Genomic DNA, 22,079 nt, shown 5'->3' on the forward strand with positions numbered 1-22,079 from the left:
AATATTAGATGTTTTTGTGCATAAGACCCGCCAAAATTACAGTTATAGTTATAGTATAGCTAGTGTAGTATAGTTTAGTTTTGTATAGTGAGATACGTCACCGTCTCGCCGATTATTATTTTGACGGCCTTACAATCGTTACATATAACATACGTAAACCACAATTGATTGCTTCAGAAACGTCGGTGCGCCCGCCATCTTGGAACGGTTATCATGTCGTGTTAGCTGACGCCTTCGTCTTGCTGTATTGTTAGTTAGTTTAGCAAAATCATCTGCTGAAGTCAATTGCAGATGTAGATATTCATACTATATGTCTAACTGCGGTTGCAGACGCACAGTCAACTTGTTTTTACCGTTCCAATATGGCAGCCCAATGGAATATCTATGCAATCGTTGTCACCTTAATTCCAGCAGGTGGTGACATATGCCAAGTTATATATAAATATACGATCCAGGTTTGCAATTATTACAATTCATAACGACTGATAATTTAGCAAAATATTGAATCTTTTTCAGCCAATTTAATTTGTATTATATTAAAGAAGAACATTAGCTTGAAAAAGGAATGTTTCATGTAAAATGTAATGTCTCGCTTCCAAGTTATGAAACACCAAATATTCTTATCTCCTGCACTCTCTTATCTTATACACAGTAGCAGAACAGATAATAATGCAGCATCATTACACTGTTCTAAGAGTTCAAATGTCTTTATTAAAGTCGGCATGAAATCAAATTTGACAAATCTTCTTTTTATATGTAATATTGTAGTGTTTATTATAAATGATTTATCTGTGCACTTCATTATTTTTTTAAAATTCATGTACCCTTATAATCTTTAATCAAATACATTACCCTTCCCTCCCCCCTCGAAACGACCTCTCTTCTCTTTCGGTCACGTGCCATGGCGAAAGGGTGCGGCCAGAGCCGATGAGGGTGCGGCTATCGAGATGCTCTCGAGGGTGAACTTGACTGATAACAGAGAATGTTTAATAAGGCTGATAACTTGACTTGACTCATCTTGGTTCGCGGGAATAATAAAATAAAATAAAAAATCCTTCATGGGAGGGTAACGGTGGGGAGTCCGGTGGAGAGAAATCCTCCACAACTGAATGTAAACTGGCATTCAAATCTGCCTCCATTTTGTTTGCAACGCCCAACCTCTAACGATCCAATCAATTCCCGAAGGACGAAATCAAGCCCCGCCCTACATTTTTTTCTAATTTCAGAAGCCGTTTCACTCGGATATACGTCACAACAAGGAAAAAATTACAATCTCAACTTCCGTTTCATGCCGACTTTAAGAGCAAGTTGATAAAACGTTCATTGAAGCCAAAGCACTCCATCGTACATATTCAGTTTGTTCCACGTATGAGACTTACAGCAAATATTTATAAGGGATGGATTTATATATAAAATATATAGTAAATACAGTAACATTATCCTTATATCACATGCATTCAGCAGGATATACTTTTATCAAAAGTGGCAATGCAGACAGTGGTTGTTAATGCCCCTCGGAATACAGAATTATAACCCATTATATCCTTCTGTAAAATACTAACCCTACTAAATTCAGTAAGCCGGCGGATTCAGTCTGGTACAAATTAAAATACTGATTTAATGATTCTATTGTATTCACATATTTTCAGGAAAATGTAGTATGAAAAAAAAAAACTGCATGTAGCAAAGTGAAAACGAGATGCCAAAATAGTAAGTAGAATGAGTAGAAAAGATTTAAAGTAACTAAACAGTGTCTACATATTGCATTTAGGCAAACAAACACAAAAGATGATGTCTAGAGTGTTTAGATGATGAAGGTTTTGTTGGTGGGGCGGGGACTAGTGTTTCTCCTTCTCCGTTTGAGGACTTCAGCCCTGTAACAGCTAGGGGTTTACTCCAGTTTCAGCAGCTCCACATCAAATACAAGGGTGGCGTTGGGAGGAATGACACCAGGGTGTCCTGTGGCCCCGTAAGCCATATCTGGGGTGCAGGTGATCTTCGCCCGCTGACCCAAACTCATCTGAAATTAGGTAGAAATATTATAGAGCAAGTATACTCCAAAGAAAGATTAGCTCCGGAGTACATGCAGCACATCATCAGACTCGAATACCTGTGCAACTCCTTCCTCCCAGCCCTTGATGACCTCCTGTCGGCCGATCTTGAATTTGAAGGGCTTGTTTCTGTCTCGTGACGAGTCAAACTTCTTTCCGTTCTGCAGCATCCCTGCAATTTAATAGCATACAATTAAAATACACAATTATCATCATTACAGCAAACTCTTTTTTTTTCTTTTCTGAAGAAAAAAAGAGAAACACTCAGTTCAGAGTGTTCTGGGTGGTTCCCTAAAACCGTTTACTGTTCATAACGCAAAAAATCTAATCCTAAGATTAAGGGGAAAGTGCTGCCACATCTAAACAGACAAGCAGCTGACGAAGAAACAAGCACGATTGCAGTTCCCAGGCTCACAGGAGACAGTAATTGCAGCCTTGGACCAAGAGCTCAACAGATACCATCAGTACAACATCCTCAAGCGTCCATTTAACTGCAGATTCAAACTGTGCAACATGGTGGAACAAAACTGACAGCCCAACACTGGTCTCAAAACAACAGCTGGTGAAACAGACAGTCCACATCAACCATCCGCCACCTGTGGAGTGCCCACACAAACAGATCCAATAATCCCAGCTGTTTGTACTGATGTCATACCCAGTAATACCCAGTGACAACTAGATTTTTTACATTTTCTCAAGCAACTTTTGCACAGGCCATGAAGCTATGGGGTTATAGGGGGTAGTTAGGCTGTTGCTAGAGTCTTCTGGGTGGTTTTAGAGTATTGCTAGGGTGTTCCGGATGTTTCTAAGATGTTGCTAGGGTCTTCTGGGTGTTTTTAGAGTATTGCTAGGGTGTTCCGGATGTTTCTAAGATGTTGCTATGGTCTTCTGGGTGGTTTTAGAGTATTGCTAGGGTTTTCTGGATGTTTCTTGGGTGAAACAAACACAAGAGATGTTTCTTCTGGATGTTTCTTGGGTGTTGCTATGGTCTTCTTGGTGGTTTTAGAGTATTGCTAGGGATTCCTGGATGTTTCTAGGGTGTTGCTATGGTCTTCTAGTTGGTTTTAGAGTATTGCTAGGCTTTTCTGGATGTTTATAGGGTGTTGCTATGGTCTTCTGGGTGGTTTTAGAGTATTGCTAGGCTTTTCTGGATGTTTCTAGGGTGTTGCTATGGTCTTCTGGGTGGTTTTAGAGTATTGCTAGGGTGTTCTGGATGTTTCTTGGGTGAAACAAACACAAGAGATGTTTCCTCTGGATGTTTCTTGGGTGTTGCTAGGGTCTTCTGGGTGGTTTTAGAGTATTGCTATTTGCTAGGGTGTTCTGGATGTTTCTTGGGTGTTGCTATGGTCTTCTGGGCAGTTTTAGAGTATTGCTAGGCTTTTCTGGATGTTTCTAGGGTGTTGCTATGGTCTTCTGGGTGGTTTTAGAGTATTGCTAGGGTGTTCTGGATGGTTCTTGGGTGTTGCTATGGTCTTCTGGGTGGTTTTAGAGTATTGCTAGGCTTTTCTGGATGTTTCTAGGGTGTTGCTATGGTCTTCTGGGTGGTTTTAGAGTATTGCTAGGGTTTTCTGGATGTTTCTAGGGTGTTGCTAGTTCTTCTGTGTGGTTTTTAGGGTGTTGCTAGTGTGTTCTGGATGTTTCTAGGGTATTGCTAGGTCTTCTGTGTGGTTTTTAGGGTGTTGCTAGTTGCTAATGTGTTCTAGATAGTTGTTAGGATGTTGCTAGGCTGCTCTTGCTGGTTGTTATGGTATTGCTAGAGTCTTCTGGGTGGTTTTAGAGTATTGCTAGGGTCTTCTGGTTGTTTTTAGGTGGTTAATGTGTTCTGGGTAGTTGTTAGGGTGTTGCTACTAGAGTGTTCTGGATGTTTTAGAGTATTGCTAGTGTGTTCTGGATGTTTCTATGGTGTTGCTAGGGACTTCTGGGTGGTTTTTAGGGTGTTGCTAGGGTGCTCTTGGTGGTTGTTAGGGTGTTGCTACTAGAGTGTTCTGGATGTTTTAGAGTATTGCTAGTGTGTTCTGAATGTTTCTATGGTGTTGCTAAGGTCTTCTTGGTGGTTTTTAGGGTGTTGCTAGGGTGTTCTTGGTGGTTGTTATTGTTAGGGTGTTGCTATTCTGCATGTTTTTAGGGTGTTGCTAGACGGCTGTTAGTGTGTTCTGGTTGATTGTTAGGATGTCGCTAGGTGGCTGCTAGGGTGGTCTGGATGTTTTTAGGGTGTACTGGCTGGCCCCAGAAGTCTGTGTGATATTCTGGTCTCCAGACATGCCTTAAGTTTCTATTTAAATGTAAGTCTATAGATTTTTTTTTTTTCCTTTACATTTTCTTTTGTGCCATGTAAGAATCCAAAAGTTAATCCTTTAGAAAATAAGAGAAAATTGTAATAAAGAGGTCGATGCTAATTTCATTTCTCTTTAGCTAACTCCTTCAGGATGTCTTCAGGCTTTAAAATCAGGCATGGTCCACTAACACACAGCTGACCCATCAGAGGGAGCGCTTCTGTGCTTATCAAAATCTCCTGTGGAATCTGAGCTCTTGTGATCTAAATGAACAAAAAGAATGAAATATGAAACACTGGCCTAATTCAATAGATTATTCAGCCGGCCACCCAAGTAGGTCACCTTTTGCCTCCGTCTATATCAAAGGAAGAAAAAGAGAAATAGAGAGGAAGATACACACAGAAACACTCTGGTCCTCCATTATTATAGTAAGCATGCATATAAGAATAGGTCTTTAGTCATAAAGGCCAAATGTATAATAAAGCGTAATAAAAGATTGTAATATTTAGCAACAAAAGCTGCCTAGTTTGGTCAGATATACAGTACTTAAATAAGAATTGCAAAAAAAATAACAAATAAATAATGCCGTTCTAAATATCTCCTATTTATACATTTATATTTTAACTAGGGGTGTCAATCAAAATTTCAATCAAATTGAAAATAATCTTTAACTAAAACTTTAATTATGAATGAATTATACGATAAAAAAAAAAAAAAAAATATTTCTATTGTTTTTTAACCACCTTTAATTGATATTTTTGACATTTTATTTTGATATTTTACAAACAATAAGACTTTATTGGCAATAATAAGGCTGATTATTAGAACATTAATATTACAAACATGCTACTTTCAAAATTCTTAAATTTTCCAAATGTTCTAAGTGTTTTCCCCCTTTTTTAACAGCGAAAAATAAACACAATAACATGGGGAGTCTGTCTGACACACTATTATTCAGCATTCATTTCAGTTTCATCCATGCTGAGGGAGATATAAAGGTTCCTTCTGCTGAGAGATGGTTCTCTTACAGTACAGTAAAGTATTAGCTTTCACTCCCCCTTGAATTTCACTGGGACTTCCAGGAAGCTCTCTGCGCCAAGATATCTGCAGAGTGGGCTCCATTCCAGAACCAGACAGTATATTATAACAGAAACTTGTTCTACTACAAGGACGAACTAAAGCATTATTTATGAATGAACTTAACTGACTGAAGTTATCCAGCGTTGCTCTATCAAACCTTTGGAACTTTTATCAATCTGTACAATTACCATTTATAAACGCGATTTTTACATTTTCAGAATGTGAATAGTGCTTGCCCGAGCAAAAGTTTTTAGCATGTTGTTAAATTGTTCATATACTGTTATAATTGTCCATCAATTTAAAAATACTCCAAAAACAAATATAAGTATAAATCAAGTCATGTTATTTGTATATGTATACAGTAGTGGCCTTGACCTTGACATATTTAAATATTATTAAAAATGTGGTAAAGCTTTTGTAAGCATATTGCGTAGTTTTGCTTGGAGATAATTGTATATGTGTTAACGCAATGAAGCATGACAATTTTTTTTTAATGGAATATCCCAGCATATATTATAAATGATTTATCCATGCATATTTTATAAAAAATTCATGTGCCTTGTAAACTTTAATCAGAAGAACTTCCCCTCCCTCTTGCAGCAACGTCTCTTCTCTGATGATGTGTTTAGCGGCATGAGGGCGGGGCAACCTGTCGACCAATAGCAAACCAAAACCATCCAATCAATTCCCCATGGACAAAATCAAGTTCCACCCAACATTTTTTCTCTTTCAAAAAGCCGTTTCACTTGGATATGTCGCAATAGAAAGGAAAAAAAAACATTGTTCAAACACCAAGGACCATGTTGGAAATAAGTGTTCACACTTTAACATGCGATCCTTTTGGATTATGTTGTCTGTCAAATCCAAAATAAATCAAATCAAATCAAAAATTGCAACTTCCGTTTCATGCCGACTTTAACAGTGAGATTTTAATGTCAATAGCTTTACAAACCCAGGATCGTTACAAGTCACAGAATATCTCGCAGCTTGTAATTTACAGCTCCACTGTAAATTATTTTTCATGATTACAGCGGTCATGTTGGGTGGGAGCTTTTCTGTGCCCGATGGATGTAGACAAGCAGATGCGAACCTGATCTAACGGCTTTCAGTGAATAAAAACCCTAAAGTCAATCTTGGTTCCTGAACCTGTGCGTGAGAGATCGGTGGGAAAGAGCGTGACGGCGGAGGCCAGGATGGTTATTTTTACCTCAGCTTACAGTATCTGTCTACCCGAGCTGGCAGTCGGTTTCTCTCAGTCAGCGTCAAATGTAATTAGATGCACACGCTACCTGAATGAACCTGCCTCTTATAGATTTGTTGGCACATTTCAACTCAAAAACATGTCAGCAGAAAACCACATGGCATGGCAAACTCATGGGTTCATGTATCATCAAATCAGAGCATTCCTGCGGAAACATCAGATGCAGAGAGAGAAAGCTAAAACAGTGCTGGATGATGATAAAGACAAACAATACTTGGTATTTCAATAAAATGATGGTGTTAATAAATATTGATGTTAATAAATATTAACGCTCCTATTTTAATCCTTAGTTGTTGATATTAAAATGCAGCTGACTTCTCAACATCAAAAAGCAGCACATACATATACAGTATATACATATCCACATAAGACATCACTTTTTAGTGCCAAGTCTATTTTTATTTGATTAAAAATACAGTAAAAACAGTCAAATTGTGTAGTGAAGATAACTGTTTTCTGTTTTAATATTTAAAAAATGTAATTTATTCCTGCATCATTACTCCAGTCTTCAGTGTCACATGATCCTTCAGAAATCATTCTAATACGCTGATTCGCTGCTCAACAAACAATCAATTTTTAAAGCATGTTTTTGTGGAAACCATGATACGTTTTTTAAGGATTCTTTAACAGTTCAAAAGAACATCATTTTATTTTAAATCGAATTTTTTTGTAACAATATAAAAGTCTTTAATGCCAGTTTTGATCAATTTAATGCATCTTTGCTGAATAAAAGTATTCATTTCTTTCAAAGAAGAAAATCTTACTGACGTTTAAAAGGTGTCCGTCTTCATTTTGTCCAATAATCTCCACACTAACTCAGTCTCATATTACAGGCTGCTGAGTGGTGACCTGTACAACTCATTCCCAGAACTTGAAACCTTGGCTGCATCCCAATTTCCAGACTATCCATACTATACAGAATGCCAGAATATGCCAGCATCTAGAATCATAGTTTAGTTGGAAAAAGGAAAGCCAAATGTGCCCGGATGGTATATTATTTCCAGATGGGATTCAAAGCCTATTTTTCAAATATGATTACTATACAAGCTCTTGCACTATGGATGAAAAACAATTTGCTGCGGATAAGACCAAAAATGTAACATTTATTGTACAAACAAAGAGCAGCTTGGACAATAAAACATCTGCAAAACATCTTTGTGATCCATGCAATAAAGTAGGTTTTTTTAGTGCTGGGTATTTCTTACAAATTGTAATTCATTACATGATGAAAATTGTAGTTACCGAATCTATTACATTACACATTTTAGGTAATATGATCGGACTACTTTTTGATTACTTTTGACCTTACTTTTAGCATCTTATCCGATAGATTTGAATGGGATAATCTTGTTTTAAGTGATATAAAAATACAAAAAGAAAAAAATTATGTTGAAAATTTGTCATCAACAAAATGAAGTGTATGAAACGTTACATTATGTGTAGTAGTAGGTAAGAATAACTGCAGAGACCATTTATGTATTGGGGTCAATTATTCCTTTAAAAAAGGTTAAAGCACTGAACTGTGGCTCGAACAAAAGGAAGTATGTTCTAAAATCTAAAGAAGGGAATATACCCATAACAACACTACTTTACTGCCTCTGAATGCCTGGGAACTGGACACCTATAGTGGGTTTCTCTTTATTACCATTACAGTGCTCTCCTAGTGCCACCACCAATCACATGGGTGTCTCTTCAGAACATATTTATACATCGTGTTGCCATTGTTATTAATAGAGCCGCCAGTCACGAGAGATCTGATGGCTTCCTGTGCTCTAATAATAAACCCCAGGGGACCCAGCGGGACTGGGCTAATTGATTTGTTCTGCCCGCCTGGGTCAGAGAGAATAGTAGGTGAGCAACGGGGTGGGGGTCTCTGCTAATTCAGGCATGAGCCCATAATAAAATCCATCCCGTTTCACTTGGCCATGACTGCTGATAATAAACAACCTGTCCAGATAACATGGAACGTTCTCAGCAAGGTTCTCTCAAAGTTGTGCACAAACGTTTTTCCAGTAACATTAATAGAACGTTTGTTCAAAGTTATTCAGTTTTTAAGAGACCATTCAGAATTAACATCCCCATAATGTTTGCAAAATTATAAAATGAAATGTTCCCTACTTCCCTTCCATTTACACCCATATAACCAAGGGGGTTTTCAACATGGATAATAGAAATGTTTCTTGAGCAGCAAATCTGCATATTAGAATGATTTCTGAAGGATCATGTGACACTGATGATGCTGAAAAATGAAAATATGAAAAATGCTATGACTATGCTATAAATGCTGAAAATTCAGCGTTGATATGACAGGAATAAATGACAGTTTAACATATATTAAAATTGAAAACAGTTATTTTAAATTGTAATAATATTTCACAATGTTACAGCTTTTCCTCTATTTTTGATCAAATAAATGCAGCCTTGACGAGCATAAGAGAATTGTTTCGGAAATGTCATGTTTTGTGTGAACACGAGGCTCATTACTAGCTAGCTGTGTGTTCCTGTTCTTGTTCTGTTTGAGCACATGGCTTCTGTTGTGATTGTGTTAGCTGGCCAGTTTTTTTTTCATGTTTGATGTGAGCACATGGCTTGTCATGTTTGTTTCTTTGGCCATTTTCTCTCCTGTCTATTGTCGTAACCTCATCTTTGTTATCCGATTATTGGTTCATTTGCCCCACCTGCTCTCCCTCGTTACCTGCCTTGTTTGCTTGCTATTTGTGACTCTGGACCACAAAGCCAGTCACATGGGTCAGTTTTTTTAAAATTGAGATTTATACATCTGATGTATCATATCTGATGTTATGATAGGACAATATTTGGCCGATATACAACTATTTGAAAATCTGGAAACTGAGGGTGCAAAAAAATCGAAACATTGAGAAAATCGCCTTTAAAGTTGTCCATTTATGTTTGCGATTGTGCTGCATTCACTCACAAAAATAAAATGTTTTATATATTTACGGTAGGAAATTTACTAAATATCTTCATGGAACATGATCTTTACTTAATATCCTAATGATTTTTGGCCTAAAAGAAAAATCGATAATTTTGACCCATACAATGTATTGTTGGCTATTGCCACAAATATACCTGTGCGACTTGTGACTGGTTTTGTGATCCAGGGCCACATATATTCTGCTTGTGTTTGTTGTCTTAGGCCTGGGACACACTAGACGATTTTCATGTCTTAACCAATTTTAAAACCGTGGGAGACCACAGACATAAGGCCAGTTTCAACCGATTTTTAGCATTTTAATCATTCGAATACACAAACTCGGAGATTCGTCCGGACAGCGAGACCGCACACCTATCGACTGTAGTAACATTTTCAAAGTGAGAGGAGATCTCAAGGAGACTCACGAGATCAAACGTGACTTGAGAAAAAAAAAATAGAGGACATTTTTTGGGCAAAGTCGCTTGCTGCGACTAGGGCTGGGTATCGAGTTAGATATTTTTTAGGCACCGAGCGAATTGCCTCGATACCATCGAGTATCAAAAAATGTATTTGTTCGGTACCAAATTTCGATACCTAAGAAGGGGTTAATTTCATCAACATCAGTTAGCCAATAAGCATGCAGCATGATTGGCTGTGGCGAGGCATCAAGGAGAAACACTAGTTTATGCCGCTTACGCCCAGAGCTCATACGTGAGGCTGTAGTGTGTAAGCGTCCCAACCCCCATAGATGTGGAAAAGATCAAAAGTGTGGCTACATTTCACCAGGCTCAATGCAATATTTGCAACAAGATAATTGCTGCCAAAACCGGCAACACGACAAATCTGACGAACCACTTTGCGGCAAGCTTTATGTGTGCGCTTGACCACAGGGCATATATGAGTCATTGAGTCATAAAAAAAGTCAACAAACTGAAAAAATAAAACCAAAGGTAATGTAATGTAATCTTGTTAAAACAGATTTCATAAAATTGTTTTCGGAAAAAGTGTCATTCAGGAACCGTTGTCGAAGTCAAGGTATCGGTATAGAAAATATTTGAACGATACCCAGCCCTACTTGCGACAAGCATTGAATATGGCCACGCCCCCTCGATCGCTTGGGGGTGCAAATTGGGCTCAAAATTGGGCTTAAATTCTTTAAGTGTGTGGCCAGCCTTACATTCCTTGTGTCCTGATCCCATGTTGTGTCCTGCTACCGAGTCTTATCCTGCCAAGTCAAGCTGACTGGTCTTGTCTTATTTTTTATTTAACAAATAAAAGCTAATATCTCTGCATCTCTGAGTCCTCGTCTCATCCTTTACTTCAACCCTGACAAAACCTTGCTAATGTAAGTGTCATATTTACCATGCAGCATTATAGTCAGTGCCTCAGTGTAACACCAATCATTCATCACAGCTGAGGCTGATTACTCTGGTTTACATGAAAAGAAGCTTTTATAGTCTTATACAGACTTTGTTGTGTCATATTAGGACACATGGTGTACAAGTGACAGTCAGTCACAAAGCTTTTCTTTTAGTCACCCATTTGCATTGCTTTGATTTAATTCTCTGATATGAGCTAAACAAATAGAAACAAATAAATGGACTAGAAAACGCTTTCTGTTGCTTATGGCTTCTGACCTCAATGAAACATGGTTTCTGACCTCTAATTTCACATTTTGTGTTTTTTTTTTTTTTTTATCTGGTCACTGCAGACAGATTTTAAATTCTAAATCTTAAGCCCAAACTTTCCTCCTGCTCCGAATCTCCAATCATTTGCCCTATTGATTTTTGTCCATTTCATCCAAAAAGAGTGTGGCTGAATAGTGATGACTTGCCTGTCTCTGTATCTGGTTCACTCCAGGGGCCGGTTTCACAAAGATAGACTTTGACTATGGCTTAGATATAGTAGATGGTCAGACTTCAGATAGACATCTAAATCATGCCGTTGCACAAAGCACATAAGACTCTGACTATCTTAAGTAGGACTACACTGCAGTGCATTCTGGGTAAAATAAGACACTTTTCAAAACAAAAAACATGGCGGATCGAGTAAGCGCATTCAACCGCTCGGTGCAGTTTACCCCAGCGGAAAATATGTGTTTGTTGGAGGAGTATAACAGTTACAAGGACATTTTACTTGGGAAATTTAGCGGAGAAAGTAGTAACAAGAAGAAATATTTCAATTATGAGCCATTTTCCCTTTTCTTTTGGCTGTTTGTAATGTAACTGATTGTTACAGCTGGTTGCCAAGGTAACATAGAGTCTTAGACCTAAGTTAGCCTGGGGGTAAGGTGTCTAATTGTTTTGGTCTAAATTAAGTCAGTCTTTATTATTGTGAAACAGTCTAACTTGCATTAGACTAGTCTATGAGCAAATTTTAGACTTGTCTAACACTATAGACCGGTCTAAAATAGCTTTGTGAAACCGGCCCCAGGGCTCCAGGGCTCGAGGGCTCGAGGGCTCTCAGCAAAGGCCCTGCAGTGCTATATTAAGTGCTGCAGAAGGGCTGTATTGACGTATGCAGTGAGTCTGACCCTGTTTGCTGCTCTGAGTGCTAATGATCTCACAGTCAGAGCTGCCTGAATCTAGCTCATAATAACACTGAGAGTTCGCTCTCAAACTGTTTATATCAACCCTAGTGCAGATCCCTTTGAAAAGACAGGAAAGAATCATATTTTTGTCTTTTTTTTTGGCAGTATTAAAAATATTCCGTAAGAAATATCAATTTTATCCTACAGAGACAAAAATAATCACTACAGTTGAAACGTTTGGGTTCTATATGATTTTTTGTTGTATTATTGTATTATCGGCAACGGTATGAACATAATGAGTGGAAAAGGCATCGATTTTCTGATCCAGTTGGCAATGTACTGTGTGTCTTGCACAATAGTTCAAGCAATAATTATAAGGGCTTATTATGTAGTTAAAGACCAAGCAATTCAATACAGGGAAAGAACTGCAATACATATCAAGGTCTACCTGTGTTTTCAAAGAGAATGGGATATTCACTGGGATACCCAAGAGGAAAGAAAACATTAAACAACAGGAGACAGAATGTTGTTATCGACATCCTGTTTCCCGTCTGTCTGAGTTGGTCGTCTGCATGGCGCACCAGTCGTCTGAGCGAAACCCCAACAAACAACATATGTGAGCATTTACATCAGCAGATAGTTTACCTATGTAATGCACAACGCATGTCTGTCCTTTCTTCGGAAAAGTTCTTCCTGTGAAGAAAGAAGAGAACGAGACAGTTAGTGCTGAGAATCATAACATGTTATACCGCAATATCCACTGGCACCATCACAGTCTGGTGATGAAGAAGCTTTTTCAGCTTGTAGCTAATGTTCTCAGTTCATTAACTCCTAGTTAAAGGAGAACTCCGGTCAATTTTAACATTGAGCTCATTTTTTTGTAAATTTGGAGTGCTGTCAGTACAGAGAACAACGACAAAATCAGTGTTGCCTACACCGTGTTATCCTCTTTTTAAAATTTGCACCCTGTTGACTTCAATGGGGCAAGTTTTAAACCTGCTTTTAGCCTCTTAACATCCTTGATGTGTCATTACAAGTGCCCAGCCAATGTGAGTGATTCCTTCAGAGTGAACACGGTGAATCTGACTGCAGTAGATGTGAAATATATGAATAAAAATTATAATAATTCAGCCAGCGCTCATACATGTATTTATTTCCTGTTTTCGGTCGAAGTCCACAGTAATCGATTGTCGAGTTCGCGCAGTTAGTTAGTTACCTATGATCACGCGCGTGAACTCGACAATCGACTACTGTGGACTTCGACCGAAAACAGGAAATAAATACAGGTATGTGCGCTGGCTGAAATAACATCACTTTTATTAATATCTTTCACATCTACTGCAGTCAGATTGACCCGTGTTCACTCTGAAGGAATCACTCACATGGCTGGGCACTTGTAATGACACATCAAGGATGTTAAGAGGCTAAAAGCAGGTTTAAAACTTGCCCCATTGAAGTCAACAGGGTGCAAATTTTAAAAAGAGGATAACACGGTGTTTTTTGTCGTTGTTCTCTGTACTGACAGCACTCCAAATTTACAAAAAAATGAGATCAATGTTAAAATTGACCGGAGTTCTCCTTTAAAGGGATACTCCACTTTAAAATGAAAATTCTGTCATCATATACTCACCCTCATGTTGTTTCAAACCTGTATGAATTTCTTTCTTCTGCTGAACAATATTTAGAAGAATGTCAGTAACCAGACAGTAACTGGTACCATTGACTTCCATAGTATATTTTTTTTCCTACTATGGAAGTCAATGGTACCAGAAACTGTCTGGTTACTGACATTCTTCTAAATATCTTCCTTTCTGTTCAGCATGAGGATGAGTATTTGATGACAGAATTTTCATTTTAAAGTGGAGTATCCCTTTAAGACGACACCCCCGCTGACTGTTCACTGATCGTCTGATGTGTACTGCACATAAAAATGGCAAGAGCTGACTCAAATATCCAGGTCCAATCTTATTGGCTGGCTGACACACAGCTTCAAGACTCACGTCTTAATCAGGCAACTGGGTAACAAGGGTTACCAGGATACTGTATGTACAATGATCACTTCTAAGGCTTTTAACAGAGTTCCTGTATTTCGTTTTGTCCCCTTGGCAGCTTTTTATGGCCAGAAAGAAAGGTCTGATTGGCATGAAACCAACCACAGTTTCTGATTAGCATTAGCTGCATTCGAAAATCGCATACTCTCTTGACTAGGCACTTATTTTGAATAATAATAATTAGCTACTTCACGACCGTTAATGTTCTATATAGTATGAGTGTGTGTAGTATGAATGTAATCCAGACGTACTTCGCCATGTTGTCATTATTATATGACCTACAAGCATCAGTTCATTCATAAATCCTCTACCGTGGCCTCATGGGATAGTAAAGTGTCATATGCACACAGAAAGTTGTAGGTCATCTGGGGACTTTTTGCCTGCTCTTTTATGAGTATGTAAATTCAGACATGCTTCTTTAGTCACATGCTTCTTTTTTCACCTACTATATAATAGGTATGCAATTTTGGATGCAACCAGAGTTTGTCTAAAATAGATACACGAATAATAGACCACAGTGGAAAAAACTAATTGTGGAAATAGCTTAATTTAATCCACAAACCCTAAAGGGATCAATAAAAACGCTTATAAATCCATGAGCAGCTCCTACAGTCATGAGACTTGGGTATGGTCTTCATCTGCAGACCAGGGCAGATCAGGAAAAGTGTGTGTGTGTGTGTGGTGGAGGTGGTGTCTGATTAATGTGTGGGAGCTGGACAGGAATGTGAGCCACATGACAGCAGGCTGGTGGGGGTCAGATAGGATGTCGGTCGAGAGCGTCCCACAGACGCAAGCGACCAGAGCAGAGCAAGAAAAATAAAAGCGCCATTACGCCGCATTCATTCCTGACACTGGTGACCCCGGTAGGCAGTTCTTGAGTTTGATGACTTGTGCCAAGAATTTTACGACTGAAAGGTGTCAAAATCATATGAGCTCATGGTCACTCCAGCACTTATTTACAGCTTCTATTGATCATTTCATAATAATGCTCATTAATATGGCCTCCTATTGGTCCATATAAACTTATAAATGAATAATCAGACTCTCAGCCCCAAATTCTGAGTATATAAAAAAAACATAAACACAAATGTAACCATTTTAAGCATATAGGCATGTTGAGTGTTACAAGAGTGTCACTTCTCTGATGTTTTTAGCCAAAGTGACTTAAATACAGTAAAGTAATAGCCCAATAAAAGTCTATCATTTAAAATCATAGACTGGATTTACCTTTGATGTTTTCTTGGTGCAATATTGGCAAGCTTTATATAAAATAAATAAATGATATAGATAGCCTACAGTGTCACATGAAATGATATGCACATTTGTACTTAGATATTAAAGATATTTTAGTATTCTGTGTGTGTGTATATATATATATATATATATATATATATATATATATATATATATATATATATATATATATATATATATATATGTGTGTGTGTATATATAATTCCACAAGGACAAAATAATTGATCAAAAGTGACAGTTAAGACTTTTAGGTTGTTACAAATAAATATACTTGGTTCTTTTGAACTTTCTATTAATCAAAGAAAAAATGTGTCATGGTTTCCACAATTATTAAGCAGCTGTTTTCAACATTGACAATAATAAGAAATGTTTCTTGAGCAGCAAATCATCATATTAGAATGATTTCTAAAGGATCATGAGACTCTGAAGACTGGAATAATGATGGAAATCCAGAAAAAATTTTTTTTTAATCATATTTCATAATATTACTATTTTACTGCATTTTCGCTCAAATAAATGCAGCCTTGGTGAGCATAAAAATCTTACAGACCCCACATTTTTTAGTGGTTTGTATAGGCAATGAAGTAATGAGTGGTCCCAATGCTTATACTCTATATCTGTTTGGCCAATCAGATACAAGATATACATCCATATATAAATGTCAACAATTCTGAATTGTGTCAATGAAAGTGGCATCAAAGTGGCGGTCAGTCACATAACAGCACCTTACTGTGCCATAAGACCAGACCAGCAGAGACTCTGCCAACTGTGCCAAATTATCCTGCAAACCCCCCTCGGATTAACATCAAAGCTCATGTCTAGCCAGGGCAAGAATGCTGCCATCTGAGACATGTTCAACAACATCTACCTGCGTTTCATCAGCAAAATCATTCTACAAGCATGTTGTAGAGGAAACCCTGAAGGCACATTTCTGACAGAGCAGTGAGGAATCATAATGAGAAGAGTGTTTGAGTTGGCACGCATGGCACATTATTCTGCTGGGCACAGACACACGATAAATCCCTGACTCGACAGTGAGCGGAAACATCCTCATCATAGCGATGGCTATTTCGTTGAATCTGTATAAGTGTTGACTTCTTTACGCAAATAATATGCAATGAAAATTCAAGAATGTTAAAAGATTATGTAATTAGAGCGACAGAATGTTCCCGTAATCCCGCTTTTACCGCTACAATGTACCAAAACAACATTCGAATTCGCCAGTCGTTCTAGATAGAACGTTTGGGAATTTGAAATTCGAACTTATTAGATCATAGCATCTTACCGTCTCCTGGAGATATTGTTTCAATCTCAACACCCATTCTGTTCGCGCGGATAGTTCCTACAGTAGTGTGAGAGAGAGAGAGACAGAGTGAGAGACTACAGCGCTACTGCACTCCGCCCACTGTCATATCAGCTTAACTGTATGCGCGATGGTCAACCCGTCCCGTGGTGAAATATAATATTGGGCAACATTCCGTTCTGATGATGACCTCACTTTTTATGAGATTCTGGAATAGTGTGCTGTGTGCAACATCCATAAACGACACTTTTAAATTGGTAATTTTTTATGTTGTATATATTGCAGTTCTGAATGTACATTGACTTTGTTTGTTTGAACTGAAGTCTAGTAATAATAAAATATGTGTGAATTAGTCTAGCCCTTTAAAACGAATTGTTCGAAAGAATCGATTCGCGGAAATGAATCAGACTTCCTATCGCGAGTTTGAACGTGTGTGAACTACAACTCCCAGAATGCCCGAGTCAGTCTCTTTCCGTTTGTCCATGACTTCAAATGTCTCCGCGGGGAAATGCGGACACTGTTCAGGTTAACGTGATTTTCTCTCTGTGGAGTTGCCATGGTTTCCGCAGTGTTGTCAATAGCATTATGGTATGTTTTTAATATTACCTTCTGAAAATGCCGGTGTGCTATTATCTTATAACGCGTCCTCTTATTTTCAGGATTGTTCTAGATCTTCTTCACATGCTAGCATGTGGGATTGTGGCAGTACATGTGAATAAAATAGTTTCGCGAACGCACCTTTCAGAGAAATTAGGCAATAACTTAACTTAGTTGTTTTTGCGAATGATAATTATTGTTACAACTACTCTAAAGTTCAAGTTTAAACAATGCAATAAGCTTTTAGAATATTTTTGTGGTCTATGGTTAACATGGCAACTTTTAGTAAGGGGTTATTTTGTGGCATCGATGTCCAATGTTTAAAGTTAAATTTATGTGATTCCTCCCAGTCTTTGATCATGTCTGTTGTGGTAAACTGACTTCCCATTACAAATATTAACCAGAGATTTTTTTTTATTTTATATCATTTTCTATACATTTCTTTTTACTACAAGTAGCATGAACTAATTAATTACTGATCTATTGATTACAATGCTGGCTTATTCAAAGCCGCCACAGTTTTATTGTAGTTATAATAGCTGTAACTTACCATAGTAATGTTTTTTTTTTTTTTTTTTTTGTAAAGGACTGTTTTTGATATCAGCATACATTTTCCAAAGTGACATTTCTGTGATGTTCAGACTTTGCATATTGTCTTACGTATATTTTTGTGTATTTCAGGCCTGGGTCAGAAAAAAAAAAGACGTAGCATCCAAACCTCCGAGGGTTTTATGACGTCGGGGGTCGTGTCAGCCTAATCTGGTCATCCTTGAGTGGAGCCTCACTCGGGCCAATAGGATTAGAGAGTGAGGGAAGAGGCTTTACCTATTCTTGGAGTATGTGATGGCAGTCTTCTCATACTGAAGCGCAGAGTTACATCTATCGCTCAATTCTGACTCAAAAACACTTTCCTGTATGACCAGGAACATTATTTTCCTTTCCATTGGAGAAACTGAGCCAAGCATGGAGCTAGGAAAAGCCAAACTTCTGAGAACGGGGTTAAACACCCTGCACCAAGCCATTCACCCTGTGCACGGAATAGCCTGGACGGACGGTAAGCAGGTCTGTCTCACGTCGTTGTATTCTGTTGACGGTGAGCCCAAATTTGGTGACACCAATGTCATTGGACAATTCGAACATGTCTTGGGACTCTTCTGGGGGCCGTTGTGCTGCTCCGGGTCCCCGGCGTTGCTTGCCGTGCAGCATAAGAAGCACATCACGGTCTGGCAACTTCAGCTGAGCGCTTCGGAGCAAAACAAACTCCTGTGCACGCAGACCTGCGAAATGAGCGAGCCGTTCCCACTGCTGTCCCAAGGATGTGTCTGGCATCCTAAAATGGACATCTTAGCTGTTTTGACTAAGCGGGACGCCTCGGTTTTGTTTACCGTGCGGGTCGATAATCGTCGTGTGAAGGCCGACATAAAGGGCAGCGGTCTGATCCATTGTGCCTGCTGGACTAAGGACGGAACCCGCCTTGTGGTCGCCATCGGTAGCGCATTGCACTCTTACATTTGGAACGACATCCAAAAAAGCCTGGTGGCGTGTTCCTTCTGCCCAGTTTTCGATATAGGTGGGTATATCTGCGCCATCGAGTCCACCGACGAGGCTCAAGTGGCTGTGGCGACTGAACTCCCGCTTGATAAAATTTGCGGGCTCAATGCGGGCATCGCCTTCGACCTACCGAATGAGTCAGAGGCATTGACTTGTCGCCCTTCTCCTGTTTTGACAGTGGATGCAGACTATTATTTGGACTCTAGACGGAGATCATGTGATTCTGAACGCCCGGGACACGCCTCTTCATCCGGGCCCATGGATCTAACGCACATTCTCGCCAAACACAGGAAATCAGACCCGAGCCCTCTCATTCACTTGAGGCGGCGGGATCATTTGTCAGGAACTGGTCAGGACTCTTCACATTTGATTCTAGTGACGTACGAACGCAAGGTCACCACTACAAGGAAGGTCAGCATCCCTGGCATCTTGGTCCCTGACATCATTGCCTTCGATCCGAGCGGGAGCACGATGGCCGTGGCTTCGAACACGTGCAACATGATCCTGGTTTACTGTATCACGGATTCTTCCATGCCCAACGTGCAACAGATCCAGCTGCAAAAGAACGAGAGGCCCAAAGGGGTGTGCTTTTTCACCAACAAGATGTTGCTCTTTATGATTGGCCGGCAGAAGTCCAATGATCCTGCTTTCCTCCCCTCCTCCAACACGGACAAGTACATCTTGAGGCTAATAGCCAAGGAGCTGGTATTCGACGAGGAAGGTGCCACCCCAGTGGTTCCCAAGTCCGATCCGCCAAGCCAACATCATGGGATTAGACGTCATTCTGAGAACTTCTCTAAAGAGGACCGTCTATCAATTAAGGATCTAATTCTTCCCGGAGGCTCTGTATTTGTTTCGCCATCCAGTCAGAAAAAACTAATCGAGGAGGTACGCAGCTCAGATTTGAGCCCCGTGGCAAGCTCCGTCGACTTCTCGGATAGAGCGTCCAGTTCCTCTTCCATTACTCTAGAAAACTACGACATGGATCACATCAGCCGCATGGCCACGCTCGCCGTAGCCGGTCAGGCCTGCCGGGACTCCAGTCGGCCGTGTTCGCCCAGGTACGAGGCCTCGGAAAAAATGTACTCCGACGCCACTCCACCAAAGAACAGCTTTCAGTCCAAAGAGAGCAACCTGGAGCAGCTGACGCAGAACATGGAGAGGATTTTCACCCGATTTGCTGACCTCCAGCAGTGCCTCTCAGAAATCAGAGACTTCACCCAGAACGGCAAGAAGATCGCATGCAGTTATCCGTCCGCTTATGAACCGCAATACGTGCACATTACGTGTCAGGTAATGATTTTCTTTTCAATCGTACAGTGGAGGCTAAACTTAAGCAAGGAAAGTGTGCAGTCTTCTGGAGTAGAAAAGTGCTAATCTGTTCGATTTAATTGCTTAAAGAATTCTATTTGCGGCATTGTATTGAAAAAAAACATCTTAATCTCAATATGCAAATTCTCTCAAACAAAAATATGCTGCATATTGTGTGAATAATTTTAATACTAATCATTTAGTTTAATATTAAATGTAATATTATATTATGATTATATTATTCAATTTAACAACACTATAAATTATAAATATAAATAATATAAATAACAACAACAATTTCCATTACAATAATTAGGCTAAACAAATTAAATGCAAACATTACAATATAAGAGCACAGGCCTTAATAACTGATGCCATTTTTTGTTGTTCAACCATTTTCAATTTGTCATTGTCAATTTTTTTTATTATTATTATTGATTAGTTATCCATTTTTATGCAATAGTTGTGTGATTGGTTCTTAGCAGACTTCTGTTTATTAGAGTTTCTTCATTTTCCGAAGCTGAAGATCCAGTTTATGGGTCAAGTCAGGTCAAATATCCTCTACCATTAGAGAACCTTCTTAGATGTAGACATACTGTTAATGTTATATTTAATAAATACACCACAAAATAAATGATTACTTGATTAAATGATTTGCTTCTGGAGCCAAGTCTTAATCCAAACCAAGACTCCACAAAGCCCATTTTACTCTTAGTCAGACCATCAGGCATTGTAAAGCATCACGCCAACTCTGTTGTCAGTACAACCCTTTGTCAGCAGATGTCAGATTGAAGTGATTCTGTTGACCTAGGCATAACTTGTCTTAGGAGAATCATCACTTAATCCGTGACCACATGACCAGGTCTGTTATGAATGACGCTCCCTAGAGTGACTCATGGTGTTCATCGATTGCACTTTGTATTTGTGTTATCTCCAGAAACAGCTGTCTGAGAATGTGTATACGGATGAGAGAAGGGCGCTGCTGCTGTGTGGGGGGCGGATCTGCCTGCGGGTGGTACAGGAACTCTTCGGCCTGACCGTCGTGGAGATGATGCATGGTACGTCTGCTCTGGATGATAGAGAGACCTTGTACACCAATACATATGTAATAATATGAGACATTATCTCATATTAAAGACGTTCAATAAGTCAAGATCAATATTATTGCGTTGATAAGCTGACTTTTTGCATGAAAAAGTGGTTGCAAGCAACCATTGCACACTGAAAGAAGCACCTGAACGTTTGTGAGATCTGCGTGTTGACATTTCAGACAGATTTGCTCTTTTCAGCAATGAGCAGATGGGATCTATTAATGAGGCTGTGCAATGCACCGAATCCTTTGTTGAAGACAGATTGTTCAAGTGCTTTGGCTTCATTTAATTGTCAATGACTAAAATAGGAAGTGATTAGGTGGTGCAATCGGATTTGAGGGTTTAAGGTTGAATCAGCTTACAGCCTTTTGTGCTGTGCATCTCTAGCGCTGATGTCTGCCCGAACCACTGTCACTTATGCTGAGACTGCAAATGAATGTGCAGAAATGAGTTTTTCTTCTTCTCACAGGTCCCATGTGGATTGTCCTGGTGGCTGATGCAGATGGTTTCGTCCCGCTCACGTTTAAACACAAGGACGAGCTCACGATCAGGAACGCCAGAAGGAAATCTCCTGCAAGACCCCTGAATGGCACAGATGAATATCTCCCTGATAGTCCACTGTCTCCCAATGCAGAAAAATGAAACCCATATCATCGCTAGAGGACTTTTTAGAAAGATTTTTTTATAATATTTGTCTTTTGTTAGCTGGATATTCGTGGCTAACACAGGAATATTCCAACATTTGGAATTCAGGGAGAATTTCTTGCTGACATGTTCGCCTCTTTGATATT

The 22,079-nt window shown here is 39.1% G+C and overlaps 2 protein-coding genes across 4 annotated transcripts; one reads left to right on the forward strand and one right to left on the reverse strand.

Annotated features, from left to right (window-relative positions):
- Positions 1-858: 858 nt before the first annotated feature.
- Positions 859-16,860, reverse strand: fkbp1b (FKBP prolyl isomerase 1B). Its single transcript, XM_079889159.1, has 4 exons — positions 16,721-16,860; positions 12,776-12,823; positions 2,111-2,223; positions 859-2,020 (listed from the first exon to the last, which is right to left on the reverse strand). The coding sequence occupies exons 1-4, from the start codon at positions 16,755-16,757 to the stop codon at positions 1,892-1,894; spliced, it is 327 nt and encodes a 108-aa protein (XP_079745285.1). The 5' UTR covers positions 16,758-16,860; the 3' UTR covers positions 859-1,891.
- Positions 16,861-17,225: 365 nt separating this feature from the next.
- wdcp (WD repeat and coiled coil containing) lies at positions 17,226-22,056 on the forward strand. Of its 3 annotated transcripts, none has more exons than XM_079889164.1 (5): positions 17,226-17,326; positions 18,017-18,171; positions 18,259-20,179; positions 21,135-21,255; positions 21,758-22,056. In XM_079889164.1, exons 3-5 carry the CDS (start codon positions 18,299-18,301, stop codon positions 21,928-21,930), a joined length of 2,175 nt encoding a protein of 724 aa, XP_079745290.1. In that variant the 5' UTR covers positions 17,226-17,326; positions 18,017-18,171; positions 18,259-18,298; the 3' UTR covers positions 21,931-22,056. The 3 variants fall into 3 exon arrangements, with proteins under 3 accessions (XP_079745290.1, XP_079745289.1, XP_079745288.1); XM_079889163.1 differs by having other exon boundaries at positions 18,282-20,179; XM_079889162.1 differs by having other exon boundaries at positions 18,017-20,179.
- Positions 22,057-22,079: the final 23 nt, after the last annotated feature.

This window comes from Squalius cephalus, assembly GCF_949319135.1.
Source record: "Squalius cephalus genome assembly, chromosome: 12".
Classification (NCBI taxonomy): domain Eukaryota; kingdom Metazoa; phylum Chordata; class Actinopteri; order Cypriniformes; family Leuciscidae; genus Squalius; species Squalius cephalus.

Coding starts and splice junctions, on each gene's coding strand:
- wdcp (XM_079889162.1), top strand. CDS start 18,251: ATGACCAGGAACATTATTTTCCTTTCCATTGGAGAAACTGAGCCAAGC. Junction 20,180..21,134: donor ACGTGCACATTACGTGTCAG/GTAATGATTTTC, acceptor TGTTATCTCCAG/AAACAGCTGTCTGAGAATGT. Junction 21,256..21,757: donor CGTCGTGGAGATGATGCATG/GTACGTCTGCTC, acceptor TTCTTCTCACAG/GTCCCATGTGGATTGTCCTG.
- fkbp1b (XM_079889159.1), bottom strand. CDS start 16,757: ATGGGTGTTGAGATTGAAACAATATCTCCAGGAGACG. Junction 12,824..16,720: donor AACAATATCTCCAGGAGACG/GTAAGATGCTAT, acceptor CTTTCTTCACAG/GAAGAACTTTTCCGAAGAAA. Junction 2,224..12,775: donor ATGCGTTGTGCATTACATAG/GTAAACTATCTG, acceptor ATTAAATTGCAG/GGATGCTGCAGAACGGAAAG.